Source organism: Emys orbicularis, chromosome 4 (assembly GCF_028017835.1).
Source record: "Emys orbicularis isolate rEmyOrb1 chromosome 4, rEmyOrb1.hap1, whole genome shotgun sequence".
Classification (NCBI taxonomy): Eukaryota; Metazoa; Chordata; order Testudines; family Emydidae; genus Emys; species Emys orbicularis.
The window spans coordinates 72,666,676-72,684,009 of record NC_088686.1 but is presented as its reverse complement, the minus strand read 5'-3'; the positions used below and the strand labels follow the sequence as shown (position 1 = coordinate 72,684,009).

At 40.6% G+C, this 17,334-nt stretch overlaps 1 protein-coding gene across 1 annotated transcript in view; it reads left to right on the top strand.

Annotated features, from left to right (window-relative positions):
* PALS1 (protein associated with LIN7 1, MAGUK p55 family member) overlaps positions 1–17,334 on the top strand; it is a 139,887-nt gene that overhangs the window by 64,762 nt on the left and 57,791 nt on the right. The window contains exon 2 of the mRNA XM_065402729.1: positions 12,134–12,634. Coding sequence (XP_065258801.1) covers positions 12,268–12,634 — 367 coding nt within the window. The 5' untranslated portion in view covers positions 12,134–12,267. The remainder of the gene's footprint in view (positions 1–12,133; positions 12,635–17,334) is intronic.

The window sequence follows — 17,334 nt, the reverse complement described above, 5'->3', positions numbered from 1 at the left end:
GCCGCCGATTGTCAGAGCCCACTCGACAAGAGCACAGACGTCGTCAGCGGCCATCCTGGCGCACATCCCTATCCAGGACGTTTGTAGAGCCACAACGTGGTCCTCTGTCCACACGTTTACGGCTCATTATGCCATCACTCAGCAGGCCAGGGACGACGCTGGGTTCGGAAGAGCTATGTTGCAATCTATACATCCGTGAACTCCTACCCATCTCCAGGGGTACTGCTTTGGAATCACCTAATATGGAATGGACATGAGCAAGCACTCGAAGAAGAAGAGTTACCTTTTTCGTAACTGGTGTTCTTCGAGATGTGTTGCTCATGTCCATTCCACAACCCGTCCTTCTTCCCCACTTTCGGAGTTTCCGGCAAGAAGGTATTGAGGGAGGGGGGAGCCTGCGGCGCCCCTTATACTGTGCCATATGGGCGCCACTCCAGAGGGCGCCAGAACCGGTCTCCTATGGATACTGCTGAGGGAAAAGCTTCTTGCACCAGTGCATGTGGCGAGCACACACACCTAATGTGGAATGGACATGAGCAACACATCTCGAAGAACACCAGTTACGGAAAACGTAACTGTCTTTTCTCCACAGAGTGTCATCTCCTTTTTGAAGTGCTGCCTCCCTTAGATTGGTTGCTCTCTCAACTGTTTCTGTTTATGAAGTTTCTTGTCTGTCTTGTGTATTTTTCTCAATAAAGCAATGCAACAGGACCAAACACTGGAAGACTGTTCTAGTAGCTGTAAAAGCAGGTGAACATGTTACTCTCTGATAAAATTGTCCGTTTTCTGAGTTCAATACAGCTCTGACATGTGCCAAATTCAGTTTGGTTGTGTGTTTCTGAAATCAATCCCTGTGATAGGGTATTGGTGGAACATCCTCTAAACTAGAAAACTCATCCAGTAGTCTCCAGTACAATTCATCTCTCCTGGATGCTGCTTCCAGCATCACAGAATTCTCTCCAACACTAGTGGCTCTTGGCAGTTTTGCATTCTTTTGTTTTTCTTGACAAATAACACTTTTCAAAGTTGTAGAGAGTGGTGTAAGCTTTAAGAGGCTTGTATCCTCCATATCTTCATATACTGTTTCTTTCCTGTAGAAGTAAAATTCACAAAGTATATTGTTAGCATTGCCACCACTTTTCATTTTGTACAAATAAATAGACTTGTGCTAAATTAGATATAAATTAGATCTATATATTCATATCAACATTGCCAATTTTGCTTAGTGAGCACTTCTGATTGAAACCCAGTATGAAGCAGTGTATTGTCATCTCTAACACTTATTCTGACCTGTGCATTAGTGCCACTGAACTAAAAAGCTAGTTTCTAAAATATTTTAAAGGCTAGTTCTGCATATGTAGGCAATTACAAATTAAAACCTTCTACCTGACAGACTAGATGCTACATTGTATGTGCAGAAGCTTACAAGTGGAGAAGCATTACATTAGGGATTCATGTCTACTCACTATGCATTTAAAAACAATTGGCATGCAATCTACATTGTATGTGCAAAACCTTCAGTGTGACTGATCTGGTCAGCAAATTTCAATTGAAAATATAGAAAACTTATCACTTGTGAGGTGCTTTTACAATTAAGAATGTGATGTGAAAACATTTCATGTTAATATATTGCAAAATGTTATTTGCCATTTTTGTCACATGCTAAACAGCTTCATCATTTCTGAAAAAAATACCAATGCAAAACCAATGAAAATCTCTTAATACAAAGGAACACCACATTAAAGTGTTTGTTACTACAATTTTTACTGTTAAAATGAATAGTCATGTTGCCGTGTTTCTGGAACTTGTGCAAAAACTGACACTTTCTCATTTTGGATGCTGTTGTTTCACCTTGTCTACAAGCTTACAACACTACTTGACAACTCCATATCATACCTCGTATAAATGTACATAAAATAAGCTTTCAAGTGATGTGGGTGTGAAGGATGGGTACATTAAACCTCAAAAGTATGGCCCTTTTTGGAGAATTGCTGCATGCCTATTGAGAGCACCAGTGGATCGGACCATTCAGACTGTAGGATCTGAATTATTTCACCTGCTTGTGGAGGGTGGTAAGTGAGGTGGGAGTAGATGAGTGTAGTCCTCTTTAATGTTGGAAATTCTGGCTAGTTTGCACTAGATATTTGAGATCAAGATTGAAAGTCCTGTGTGATATCTTTAAAAATGTAGAATTTCAAAGTAATTTTCCCTTCTTAATCACATTGTTGTCAGTGTTTTTGTTCTTGCTGCCTTTTGCAGTTTTTACTGCTTTGATACAGTTCTTGTGCTACTTCCTCTTTTGGCATCGCAGTCCTTTGCAAATGATGCCTTTAGACAAGGGGGAAATTTATTTACTTTGTAATTCTGCTTCTCTGAAGATCTTGCAGGATGCCCACCTGTTCTTCCATTAATTTTGAAGAAAACCTTTGTTGATTTTTGTCTTTTATCTTTAGTATTCCTTTCTGAGGCATTGACTTCTTCGTAGGTCGTTAGTTTTATTCTTTGTAAAGCCTTCCTGATGAATCAAGCACTGAATGGAAAGTACCAAGAGTAGTGGTTAAGTCTGTGCTAGTTAATGCTCACCCTCTTTCTTACTATTTTTGTCTTGGCTCAAAATCCCCACATCTTTTAAATTCAGACAAACAAGTTTGGTTACAATTTGCAGGAAATAATGCTGCCCACATCTTGTTTACAATGTCACCTGAAAGTGAGTATAGGCATTCGCATGGCACTGTTGTAGCTGGCATTGCAAGATATTTACGTGCCAGATGTGCTAAAGATTCATATGTCCCTTGATGCTTCAACCACCACTCCAGAATATATGCATCCATGCTGATGACTGTTTCTGCTCGATAACGATCCAAAGCAGAGCGGACCAACGCATGTTCATTTTCATCATCTGAGTCAGATGCCACCAGCAGAAGGTTGATTTTCTTTTTTGGTAGTTCGGGTTCTATAGTTTCCACATCGGAGGGTTGCTCTTTTAAGACATCTGAAAGCATTCTCCACACCTCATCCCTCTCAGATTTTGGAAGGCACTTCAGATTCTTAAACCTTGGGTCGAGTGCTGTATCCTTAGAAATCTCACATTTGTACCTTCATTGCGTTTTGTCAAATCTGCTGTGAAAGTGTTCTTAAAACAAACATGTGCTGGGTCATCATCCGAGACTGCTATAACATGAAATATATGGCAGAATGCGGGTAAAACAAAACAGAAGACATAAAATTCTCCCCGAAGGAGTTCAGTCACAAATTTAATTAACACATTTTTTTTTTTAACGAGCTTCATCAGCGTGGAAGCATGTCCTCTGGAATGGTGGCCGAAGCATGAAGGCGCATATGAATGTTTAGCATATCTGACACGTAAATACCTTGCAATGCCAGCTACAAAAATGCCATGCGAATTCCTGTTCTCACTTTCAGGTGACACTGTAAATAAGAAGCAGTCAGCAGTATCTCCTGTAAATGTAAACAAACTTGTTTGAGCAATTGGCTGAACAAGAAGTAGGACTGAGTGGACTTGTAGGCTCTAAAGTTTTACATTGTTTTGTTTTTGAGTGCAGTTATGTAACAAAAAAATTACATTTGTAAGTTACGCTTTCACAATAAAGAGATTGCACTACAGTACTTGCATGAGGTGAAATGAAAAATACTATTTTTTATCATTTTACAGTGCAAATATTTGTAATAAAAATAATATAAAATGAGCACTGTACACTTTGTATTCTGTGTTGTAATAGAAATCAATATATTTGAAAATGTAGAAAAACATCCAAAAACATTTAATAAATTTCAATTGGTATTCTATTGTTTAACAGTGCGATTAATCATGATTAATTTTTTTAATCGCAGTTAATTTTTTTGAGTTAATAGCTTCAGTTAACTGCGGTTAATCGACAGTCCTAGTACTTATTGAAAGAGAGTTGCCCAATATTTAAGGGAAATGAATCTTCATTGCTATTCAGGTGCCAAAATTGTTTACTACTTGAATGGTTTTAGTAACTACTCTGACAACGAAAGCTAGGCAGGAGAGCTAAAGAGATGAATTTTTTCCAGGAGTATTTGTACGTTGCTTTTCATTAAAATGAAACGCAGCACTTCAGATTTGGAAGTGCAAGCTGGCAGAAACTTGTGTAGGCGTTACTGCCACTCCTCCATTATTGTACCACTTACATTTAGTTTTCAGCATTATTTAGAACTTCAGTAGCCTCCTCCAAATTCATAACATTCCTTAAAAACAAAACACAGGCTGGGGTTTTAGTCTGAACACATACTATATTTAAAAAAAAAAAAACTCTGAGATTCAATTACTGATATTTAACTATTTAAGAACAAAGGAATTGACTAGTTTAAACCAGAGGGTTTTTAAAATTAAAAAAATAGGGAAAAAAGCTTAATTGGCATTGCTATGTCACTTTTCTACTGTGTTTTCCCTCCTCAAATGTGTTAGTAATGTTGTATCCGGCCCATTGGCCTAGCAATAAAAGAAGTTGAAGGAAAACTGCAGTGTGATATCAAAGATGTTTTTAATTACTACATTTAATGACAGAAAAGAATCACTAATATTGTAAGTATGATACGTTGTTAATTCTTTAGGAATTCAAAATTTGAATCAATTAATTCAAATAAGAGGCTTGACAATCTGGTATAGAATGGGACTTGATGAGGGAGTCCACTATTTGAATGTGTGGGCCATAAAGGACTTTCAGAGTTACCATCAAGTCTTAAAATTGATTTTTAACTACAAATAGAATTTATTTTGAATTTTTTTAAAGGTCTTCTGACTTTCCAGTGTCCTACTTTCCATTAGCAGCTGGGCCTTCTACTAGGGAAGTATCAGGAAAATGTTACTGAATGTTCAGTTAGGGAGATACTGAAATTGTTAGAGTAACTCCTCACTTAAAGTCGTCCCGGTTAACATTGTTTCGTTGTTACTTTGCTGATCAATTAGAGAACATGTTCATTTAAAGTTGCGCTATGCTCTCTTATAAGGGTTGTTTGGCTGCCGCCTGCTTTGTTTACTGCTTGCAGAAAGAGCAGCCTATTGGAGCTAGCTGGTGGGGGCTTGGAACCAGGGTGTGTGTGTGTCTCTCTGTCTGCCATGCTGTCTCCCCTCCCTCCATTTGTGCTTCCTTGTAGAGTGTGAGGCTACATTAACAACGTGTTAACCATTGAGGGCTCAGCTGAGTGCTAGTTCATCATTAGCAGTAAGGCATTCCGTGGGAAATATCCCATTCACCACCTCAACCAAGCTTCACAATCCTCATTGCTGTGTACCGTGTTAAATTGTTTGTTTAAAACTTATACTGTGTGTGTGTGCGTGTGTGCGTGTGTGTGCGTGTGTGTGTGTGTGGAGAGACAGAGAGAGCTTAAAGTCACATTTTTCAGGAACATAACTACAACGTTAAGCGAGGAGTTACTGTACTCATAAAACAATTTTTAACGTTTATTACTCAACATATATTTTTAATGTTTATCTGTATAAAGTATAATTGCTGCAAATTTCCTTAAAACATTCTTTAAAGAAAGTGAGAAATTTGAGTTCTTCACTGGGGTGGCTGTTTATCAAGTTGTCCTTTTCGGAAGATCAGAACTCAAAAAATACTTTTCCTGACTTAATCAGAATGCAGAAGAGCAGATGTTGGCAGTTGTAAGAAATAGGTTAGGCTGCCTTTTCTCATTGCTAAAGAATTGCAATTTGTTGAGCTCACCAGGACATCTGCAAGAGGCTTCCCAAATGGTACAATGGTACCTATGGGACTGTGTTGTTCATCTCCTGTTAAAACCATGCTGAGGGAACAGGCCCAGGAAAATCTAGTTACACCTTATGGGTTTCTGTAAATGCGGCCCTCTATTGAAGGTGACAATTTGTGGTTTCTGAATCTTATCAGTACAACAAAGTTTCAGCCCTGTGGTTGTGGTTGTCCTCTTGTTTGGCAACGTGGCTCATTCTGGAGTTGCAGTGCTATTGGTGTCTCTGCTTTTAACTGCACAGATGCTCTGCCTCTCTCTGGATGGAGTGGATGGAAACACAGGGAAACTTCTCCAGTGTGCCATCGTATCCTTTGCTCATACATTTTGTGGAATTCATTGGCTTCCACGTGCCCATAAATCAATAAAAGGAACCTCAGGTACAGCTGTGGTCTTGATCTAAGAAAGTGCCACAAATGACAGGGAATTGTGCTGGCACAGTGTCCTCAGACCTTCAGTGTGCGCAGAGTAAGCTCATGTTATATCCACCTTTTTCTCAAACACTGTGTTATTGTTTCATGCAGATATTTGATTGCTGTGCTTCAGAAATGTGGTGTATTGGCTCTGAGAAATAGCTATCATTGTCTGTAATATGGAGTTCTGAGATGGTCATTTTTCCTACATAAATTAACTCCTTTTGTTCCATCAGACATCTCTTTATTAAAAAAAAAAAAAAAAAAAAGACATTTTACTCTGCGTAAACATGAAAAGTTGAATATAATGTATTTTTATTGTTTCAGCAGCAGGAATTTATCAAGAGTAATTTTAGCATGCAAATTATATTAGCAGAAGTAGATACCATTTGTCAAGTTGGATTGAGAAGTTTACTAATTAACTAAATGTTCAGAAAAGTAAATATCTTATTGATATGATATTTAATTCAACCACACACAAAAACTACATTAATAGAACACTGAGATTGCAAAGTCAAGCACTCAAAGGTTAAGAAATGCCAGAATTAAATTAAATTTAATGGAAATATCCTATCTCCTAGAACTGGAAGGGACCTTGAAAGGTCATCGAGTCCAGCCCCCTGCCTTCACTAGCAGGACCAAGTACTGATTTTGCCCCAGATCTTTAGGTGGCCCCCTCAAGGATTGAGCTCTCAACCCTGGGTTTAGCAAGCCAATGCTCAAACCACTGAGCTATCTCTCCCCCCCCCCCCCCAATTAAGGTTGTCTTAATTTGGTAGCCATGTGCTCAGGCTTTGTGATCAAGTAATTAAAGCCTAGATAGCACAGGAATTCTTAATTCTGGCATTTCCTAACTCTTGGGTGCTTGACTTTGCAACCTCAGTGTTCTTTTAATGTAGATTTTTATGTGTAATTTTCTTGGTTTTAAAAAAGCAAACTGGAAAACCAGAAATTCCATCTAAGGCCTTGGCTACATTGGCGCTGTACAGCGCTGCAACTTGCTGCGCTCAGGGGTGTGAAAACGCGCGCGCCCCCCCCCAGCACAGCGAGTGCAGCGCTGTAAAGCGCCAGTGTAATCAGAGCCTGCAGCGCTGCAAGCTACTCCCCTCGGAGAGGTGGAGTACATACAGCGCTGCGAGAGAGCTCTCGCAGCGCTGGCGGCGCGACTACACTTGCACTTCGCGGCAGCGCTGTGAATTCCCGAGTGTAGCCAAGGCCTATGTAGCATAATATTGAGACACCTGCATAGCTCATCATCAGGGTTTGAACCTTTAGATCTACTGCATGTATCTGCCACTTAAATTAATGAAGTTACTGATAGCAGTAGAAGGTTGTCATCTTCTGTGGACCAGAAATAGAGGGGGATCATGTTTTGCAAGTGAGTTTTATGTTCATTTCCTGACTGCAGAAGGAGGGGGAGACTCTAGAACCTTGAGTTCCATTCCAGGCTTTGTAGGGGAGTGCTCTCTAGTGTGCACAGGCTTTTCTGCCCTTCCCCCCACCCCACCCCCCAGGTTGATCCTTCCCTTCTGCTGTCCCCTCCAAACTGTCCTGTTTCTTCCTCACCTCTTCTGATTCCACATTCCATTCCTATTCTCACCTAGCCAGTCCCAGTCTCCGCTTCTCATACCAGTCTCTTTACGCAGCCACTCTGCATTCCCTCCCATCTCCAGCTTATTTCCCACTCTCCTTTCCCAGTCTTCCCACTCTGGATGTTTATCCCATTCTCCCCCCACGTTCTAGATGTCTAGGGTAGAGAAACTGGGAAAGGAGTGAGAGCAGAAGCTGGGGTTGGGATGGTACACTGAGAATTAGTTGGGCAAGGAAACTGGGAAGCGGGGAGAGCAAGACTGGAACTGTCTCCTTGTCCAGCCATTACCAGTTTCACTCCCCCTCCCTCCATGTTCCAGTCAGTGTCCTCCCGCTTAGCCCTCTTGACCACTCTGCAGTTGTCAGGCAGCTCCCTCTTCCATGTTTCCTTGGCACCAGCAAGGGGTGGGTGGGAGGGCCATTGAGAGCACAGTCAGTCCTACTGTTTTCAATTTTGGTGCTTCACCTGGCCCTGGACCACAGTGACCAGGAGCTGCAGTTGCAGGGAATGTCCAAGTGATAGTAAGCCCCTGTTGCCCTGGGTTGGAACAGGCTCATTCCATCTGTGGAGATGGCATATGCACAGTTTTGGTCACTTGTAGGAGCAGTGAGGGAATGGAGCATGTTCAGAGCACATGGATCTTTGGAGATTTTAGTTGCTAACCTCTAAAGTTTCCGCTACTTAAGATTTATCAAAGGTTGTAACTTGGCTAAATGTGGACAGATTTTCACTGGAACAGCAAAAGGCACATCTATGGCACTAAAGCCCACTCTTTGCCAAATTTCAAGTCCCTGTTCCAAAATGTGCAGGGATTAAAGCTTCTTAGGAATGTTTAAGAATATTTTTTAACTGGGCAAAATGCATTTCACAATCTCATTCTCAGAAACAGACAGATGTTTTGGCTGAATCGTTTCACTCAAAACCAAATCAAAACAAAACAAAAAACCCACACCTCAGCCTGGAATGGAAAATTTCAGCCCAGATATTTTGGCAAAGATGATGAGCAACTGAAAACAGGGCTGTATAATGGGAAGTTATTGGGCAATCTGAGGTGGTGGTACTAGCTCCACCTATGATAAACACTGGCCATTAAACACATGATATTTTGTGTAGCAGTTATATATTAGGTTAAAGTTGCAACTCTCTGTACATGTAGAAATGGTACAAAAGGGAATGTTGCACCAGGCCTGGGCTTGGAACTGGCGTAGGACTACTGCTGAGCTGCCTGGTCAGTTTTTAAGATGCTTCAGTAAAATGACAGGAGCAGTAGCAGGATGTACATAGCTTCTCTTCCAACCTGGCTCCTCACTGTATGTGTCTAGGTTTTTGGGGTCTTGCTGTCTTTCCTTCTCCCTCCCAGCTCAGGGCTGGTTGGAGATATGCAGGAAGTGCACTGTAGAGTTTTGCATGTCTAGTTGCATGGTAGCCAGCTGACTCTCTAGGTCCCTCTCTCCAGGGCTCCAGAAAGAAAAGCCCTCCCATCAGCCTCTCAGGAAGCCCAGATGAACTCACACCAGCTGGAGGAGGTGGGGGAGAGAATCTTGGGCTCCATCCTCCTCTCCCTAGCCTAGAGGTGTGGGGAGATAAAATTCCATGTGGAGAATGAGAGGGACTATGTAAAAGAGACCAGATGCTCATGAGGAAAGAAGAAACGGTGAGAGTGGTTCTGTGCACTGTTTTCAACAGAGACTATGTGGAAGCTATACCTCTGAATGCCTACTTTTGTCATTACCTCCCAGCTGTCCCTGTTTCACATAGCCACTTGTCAGTGTGCTGCCCCTACCTCAGCCACCTTTCCTGGGAAGTTCCCCTTTAGAACTTTGTTACACTGTTAGATCACCGAGAGGCTGGACTGTGGAGCTCAATAGAACCAGGACTTGCACCGTAGTGACTGCTCATAAAGTGTAAATGAGGGGAAATGGAAGATTGTTGACTGCTTCTGTGCACTTCAGAGAAAGTAGCCTGAGCTTCAGAGGAAGAATTGTCTCCATCTCACTTCTCATTAGTAGTACTCAGCCAGTCATAGTCAACATCATTTTACTTTGCAACCAACCCATATATATGATGTAATGTATTAATCATATAACTGATCCAGCAGTACAATGAAATTCGAATTGTCAGTCCTTATCTTCTAGGTGTTTAGGCCAGGATGTCTAAAAAAGACCTAAAGCTCCAACAGTAGGACCATTGCTGACAACTCCATTCCTCAGGGATTGGAACTTTCTACCATGAGGTAAAGCATGTCTGCACAGGAGACAGTTTTCTTGGGAACTAGTCTGGGACTGTGGAACAAACTAATATTTAAAACTCAGGACTATCACAGCTAGAAGTATCCGAAAAATGCAGTTTCAGTCAACCTGAAACTGTTTGCAAATTTATGTCAAGTTTGCCAGATAGTTTCAACCAAACCAAAAAAAAAAATCAAAATGTTTTGGAAATGTCTAAACCAAACATTTCAGTTTGACACCACTCAAAACTTGGATTTCAGGCATTTTAACAAAAGCAAAGGAGAACTAGATTCACAAAATGGCTGGAAGAGGTGTCCTACTTATACCTTTTAGCCCAGTGGTTAGGGCACTCACCTGGAGTGTGGGAGACCCAGATTCAATTTCCCTTCTTTGTGGAGAAGGAATTTGAGCATGGGTCTCCCATGTTGCAGGAGAGTGCCCTGTCTCCTGGGCTGTGATGGGATATTCTGCAATGGAGTTTTCTCCATTTTGCCTGGTGAAGCAATTACACTTTGTATAAATAAGTAATCATTGGAGCAGATTTTGATCTTGGGTCTCCTACATCCTTGGTGAGTTCACTGTTCATCACTGGATCAAGGAAAGAGTAAAAATGACTCTGCAGCCTGGTGGTTAGGGCACTCAACAAGTATATAGAGACCCAAGTTCAAGTTTCTGCATTAATGACTATTTATTTATACAAAGTGGAATGACTTCAACGGGCGAAATGGAGAAAGCCCCATTACAGAATATCCCATGACAGCCCAGGAGCTAGGGCACTCTCCTTCAATGTGGGAGACCCAAGTTCGGATCCCTTTTCCACATCAGCCAGAAGGGGGAATTGAATCTGGGTTTCCCACATCCCCTCTGAGTGCCCTAGTCTTCCAGTTAAAAGTTATAAGGAGAGCATCACATACCTTTTTGCTCTTCCAGCTGTTTTGTGAATCCAGTTCTCCTTTGCTTTTGTTAAAATGCCCACAATTAAAATGAAAAATTGAGTTAGGTCAAAATGAAACTTTGTTTCAACCCGACCCAAATAATTCTGACTTTCGGATTCACCAAAAATTTTTGCTTTTGGTTCAGAAACTTTTTCCGGAATTGCCAGAGAACCAAAATATTCATTTATTCACCCAGCTCTAATCACTTTTGTTCTAACTGATATGCACACTTTGACTTGCCTTCTCCAATAGACAAAGGAAAAACAAAATGAAATATAAGAGACAACAAAAGGCATACCAAATCGCTACACTGAACAGATAATTCTCCCTGTAGGGAGATGAGAGAGAGAGAGAACAATCTGCACATGACAGATGTTAATGTTATCACTTAATACACTATTGGGAGGCATTCAGATGTCACGGTGATGAGTGTGGTATAAGAACCTGTATATGATTGATATAAAATTTTACATGAAGTGTGAAAATGGGTCCTGACAACTGGTGGTTACATCCCTCAGGACACTTTTCATGAAAATAGGGTTATCAGTAATAGTCAAACACCAGTCCTAGTGAATTTCATTCTGTCCACTTAATTCCCCTTTCCATCTCAGCTGGATACAGTATCCTTTAGTATGTGTTTAAAACTGTTGTGTAGTTTATGCTGTTCCTTTTCAAACAGCAGCTGTCTTCTACCTGGCCTTTAATGTTAGGTGAAGTAATGCTTGTATGGAAACGCTCCAGTCCTGGGAACACATACACATGTGAATATCTTTACACATGTGCATAGCCTCATTAAACTCTGTGACTACATTCATATGTAAGTATTTGTAGGATTGGTGGAATAGCTTGAGAAATGTCTTGCAGTCCTTCAGAATGAAAGGAAAAATGTAAGAACTGTGAATGGCAAGTTTCAGAAAACTGCCAGTTTGCAATCTTGTACATTAAATGCAAAATCTCTACCGCTTCATCTGGAAATATTATGAACTTTAATTTTTTAACAAAACAGTCTTCTAATTTTTATAAACAATGGTGCGTGAAGACTACTAAACTGTTAATTGTGTGGCTGCTACTTTAAATAATGCTTGAGTTGGGGAAAAGTGTGCTATATAAACGTAGAGAAAAATGTCAGGGTCAGGAAGTTATAAAACTCTTTACTGGTTTTCCTGTTTAGTAACTCAATTCTTTTTTTTCTTTTTTTTCCAATTTTTTTACTAGATTTCTTTGCTGGCTATTTCTTCAACCTTGGTCTTCTGATGCAATATCCTTTGAAATTATAATGGGTTTTAAATGGGAGCATGAAGAAAACTGGCCTTGTATGTGAGAAGTGGTACAGATTACTGTAAATAACCATGACAACTTCTCATATGAATGGACATGTTACAGAAGATTCTGACAATGAAACAAAAAATGTGGAGCTTGCATCTCCTGAGGAACCTCAGAAGCACAGAGAGATGGCTGTTGATTGCCCTGGGGATTTGGGCTCCAGGATGATGCCAGTACGACGAAGTGCTCAACTTGAGCGGATTCGCCAGCAACAGGAGGACATGAGGCGCAGGCGAGAAGAAGAAGGAAAGAAACAAGAATTAGACCTTACTGCTTCAATGAGGCTTAAGAAACTAGCGCAGATTCCTCCCAAAACTGGAATAGATAATCCTATGTTTGACACAGAAGAAGGAGTCATTCTGGAGAGTCCTCATTATGCTGTAAAAATACTAGGTAGGTAAAAAGTACAAGCTTGAGGAAAAATACTTGTTTATATGCAAATACTGTTTTAGGCCAGAAAACATCAGTTGGTTAGGCTTATGAGAGAGTTGAAACAATGAGACACAACTTTCAACTTCTGTTGATGGAAAGAAACACTTAAATTCCAGCCTGCAGTTTCCGGTAAAAGTTGAAGATAGTAAAGATACAACAAAATTCTGTTAGTGATGGAAATTTGATCAATAGTATAAATTACACATTTTAATTTTACTTTTTTTTTGTCCTCATCATTTAGGACCTGCTGGAAAATATTTTGAGTTTGTCCATGTCTGACTACCTTCAAATGTATACAGTAGCTCCTCACTTAATGTAGTAGTTATGTTCCTGAAAAATGCGACTTTAAGCGAAACAATGTTAAGCGAATCCAATTTCCCCATAAGAATTAATGTAAATGAGGGGGTTAGGTTCCAGGGAAAGTTTTTTCACCAGATGAGACTACACACACACTATAAGTTTTAAACAAACAATTTAATACTGGTACACAATGATGATGATTGTGAAGCTTGGTTGAGGTGGAGGAGTCAGAGGGTGGGATATTTCCCTTACTGCTAAATGAAGAACTAGCAATTGGCTGAGCCCTCAAGGGTTAACTCTCACACTCTACAAGGCAGCAGGAATGGAGGGAGGGGAGACAGCATCACAGACAGGGAGACACCGTGTGTGTGTGAGAGAGATGCGCATTTCCCCTTTAAGTGCTGACCCTACTCTTTAGTACACTGCCTTGTTAATTAGATCAGCTTGCTGTGACCCCAGCTGCTGCCAGCAAGCTCCCTCCGTCCTGAGTCCTGTCGTGTGTGTCCCCTGCTCTATGGAAGATGGGGTAAGCGGGGTGCAGGAGCAGGGGGGAGAGGGACACCCTGATATTAGCCCCCCTCTTCCTCCCCTCCCCCCGCACAGCAAGCAGGAGTTTTGGGGAGCAGCTCCAAGGCAGAGGGCAGGAGCAGCATATGGCAGTGGGGGGAGGGACAGCTGAACTGCCGGCAATTGATAGCCTGCTGGGCAGCTGCTCCACAGGGAACGTAGGGGAGCGGGGAGCTGATAGGGGGGCTGCCGGTCCACCCTGGTTCCAAGCCCCCACCAGCTAGCTGCAACGGGCTGCTCTTCCTGCAAGCAGTGGACAAAGCAGGCGGCTGCCAAACGACGTTAGAAGGGAGCATTGCACAACTTTAAACAGGCATGTTCCCTAATTGATCAGCAACGAAACAATGTTAACCGGGACAACTTTAAGTGAGGAGTTACTGTATTTAAGTTACAGCTCCTAATGGAGTTGTAGTAAACAATTGATTGCTGGAGTATACATTCATGACCATTAATAAGACACACATTCCTAACCAATTTTTAATGTCTGGGTAGTGTTCCAGTTACAGGGTCTCCTCCTCTTTCTCAGAGTGGAAACTTGTGATCCTTTCACTCTTCTGTTGGGAACCAGGTATACTACCCCATGATTGCTTGTCTCCCTGCAGGCCTGAATGGGTTTTAAACATCTGTGTTTGTTCACTTCAGGAATCTGTGACCCATGATATTGACCCAACAGCCTTCTTAAAAGTTTATTTAGCAGTTGGATCAAAGCATCAGAGAACAAATATTTTAAAGCAACAAACAGTTTATGTGCATATTTAGTCTTATCAGATGTTATGCTTCATTACAAGAAAAATTGTTACCCTCTTAAATTACAGTAACAGAAGTGACCCAACTCACATTCTCCTTGAAGGCCAAGAAGTCACAGCTAACAGCATGCCCTGCTGTTCTTGATCTTCCCTTTTTCTTTCTGTGTTCCCCTCTCTCACACACAAACTGTGTTTAAGGAAGATCTCACTTTCGATGTGGGTATCTGAGCTCAAATACCGTATTGCTCAATAGTGTCTGTTTTCAGGGTCCAATGTGTTTCCTCGTGCCTCAGACAGGTTTTTTTTCCAGTCAACCAGGGCACCTACAGTGCCTATCCAGGAGAATACATCTTTGATAGCTGCCCCATTGTTTGGGCAGTTGGACTCATTCAGACTCCGTAATCGCTGGATTTATAACTGTCTCCCCTGTGGGTGACAGTGTTGAAAACTATATGAGAATATGGGGTTCCTTCAGCCCCCTTTGTTAGTCTAGCATACAGTCTTAGAAGTCAAACACACAAATCCCATTTTAGACTCATCGAAGTATGTTATTAATGCAGGCAGGGTCATATTTCATGACAGTAAATCATTTTATTTTAACATTTCAAGCATAATCCTGTTGTAAATTAAGAATACAGATTACCATAATCCTATAGTTTGAGAGTCACACTGTTACAACTGGACAGTAAGTCACGTAAATAGTATGCTGAATTAATATGACTTTGCAGCTAATGCTCACTTTGAGTTATTTGAGTTATAAATAATTTCTTGCAGATTATTCAGAATCTTTCATTTTCAAAAGGAGAGCCATGGTGAGCATAAAATAAGATGAATGTGGAAAGGGAAGTAGTATCTGCACATTGACAATGCAAAATTAGTAGTCATTTGATTCTTTACCGCAACAGCTCCTTAACTCTTAATTGTATTCAGAGAAAACACTACACCCCCAAAAAGTTGACTTTGATTAAAGTGACCATATCTTGGTCGTTAGAAGCCCTCCCCCTGTCTCCCAATCAGGTAAGCAAAAACTGGTGTCCGTTTGTTTTTCTCTCTTCTCCTCCACCCCCGAGCTTCCCGCGTTCTTACTGAACCCTTTCTAGCCTACGACATGTGGTCACTTATGTGCAGCCAGATACCTCTGGTTCAAATGCTGATGTGCTGAGCTTTTGTAGGCTCTGCATAAGTAAATTTTTTAGCTCTTGCCTGTGTAACTTTCTAATGAAAGTTGTCTTTTTAAATTAGTGTATGAAAAAAATTACTTTTTTTTAGATTGCTGAAATATTTTTTAGCTTTTAAACTAGAACAATGCAAACATAGTTAACCAGTGATAACTAAAAATAAATTTCATTCCAGAACTTAACTGTTAAACTTTTATATAACTATTTCCTGCCTTCCTTCTGTTGGGCAGAAAGTTTTTGTTTGCATTAAAGGGTCTGTCCCCTACTTCTATTAGTTGTATGTGTTTTCCCAGCCAGAAAGAGTCATTAGGAGTTTGTAGCAATCTAGTTCAGGTAAAGATTAACCTTGTGTTTAAAGAAAAAATGCTTCTGGGACCATCGTAATCGTAATAGACTCTTGTTCCTTTAAATCGGGTGCAGAGTTTCTCTTACATTTCTTTGTACCACCCTTTCCCTCTTTGCTCATATTTATGAGCAGAGAAAAGAAAATAATCCTGAACATCTACAACTGAGCTATTTCCTCACCAACCCAGGTCGTCATTGTGGCAAAGCCCAAAGGGATGTTGCCACCTTGCACATCACGTGCTACCTTGATCGATCTCTGACTAGGTCCTCAAAGTAGTCTGGCTGGATATTCAGGATATGTCCATCACTGGCAATTTTATAATTTCTTATGAACTATAAAGTGGGGGATCCATAGGATACCAGCCTAACTCATTCACATCTTCCAAACCCTGTATTGCAGCCATCATTCTTCTAGTAAAGAGATTCCTTTCAGAACAAGTTTATTCTTAATTAGATGCAAAGGTTGCTATTGAACAGTGTAAGGAGACAGAAGATCAATTGTTCATTCTGCATCATCTCTACTGCTAGGTAACTTCTTCGTTTTCTCTTTCCAGCAAGATAATTTTCACAGAATGAAATTTTATAATATTTTCACTTCACCTATTATCTATAGGTTCAAATTTAAGCTTAGCTTTGTTTAGTTGTGCCATTTGCAACACTCCTGCTGTGAATTGTAGATGTGGGTGGCAAAATGGTGAGCTGATTAAGAGGTTTCATCTTCACACATAGGAACATATGAGTTTCTCCATACGATTTGGAAAAAAAAACGGAGTTGGGTCCTCAATGTGGAGGCACTCCTTTTTTTGATCTTCAAATTAATGTAAGGCTGCAATCGGGCTATGTAAGTTTAAGCAAACTACATTTTAAATTACTACAACCTCCCCACTTCTTTATGAAGTTTGCTTTTTGTCGTTTGAATCCATTCTAGTTTCTTAGTGGGGTCTCCTTTTTGACATTAGAATTTCCAGAGCACAGAGCAGGGAGACACTGTACACTAAATAGTTGGATATCAAGAGCAGAAATTGCTATTTCTTTGAGATGCAGACAGGATTTAATTGTAGTGCACTTGATAGATTTTAGTCTGGTGTAGCAATTTGCAGTTTCTGCTTGGAGAAAGGGAGATTAGCTTTAAGCTATTTGGATGTTTTTGTCAGAAATGCACATTCTTTGGAAGGTATCCCTTATGTAATGTGCTATGGATTTGGAAGCATTTCTTGATTGCAATACAATGGCAATTTGAATATCTGCCAGTACATAACCACATATAATAGGAAAAGGCCTATAGTTGTTAAGAAAGTGACAATCCCACACAGTATTCCACTGAGAATTTTGAGAGTCAACAAAGTTTAGAGATGAGCTACCAAAACTTGTTTGCTGGGCACTTCCGTGATCTGCGGGCAGTCCATTAATATTTATTATAGGCAAGGCTGGTAGTACTGGCTATTATTAATGTTGCCAGACACTCTCCATATTAAGATCCTGTTTTCTGTTGCATCTAACTTTGGAAAACTTAAACCATTTGGGC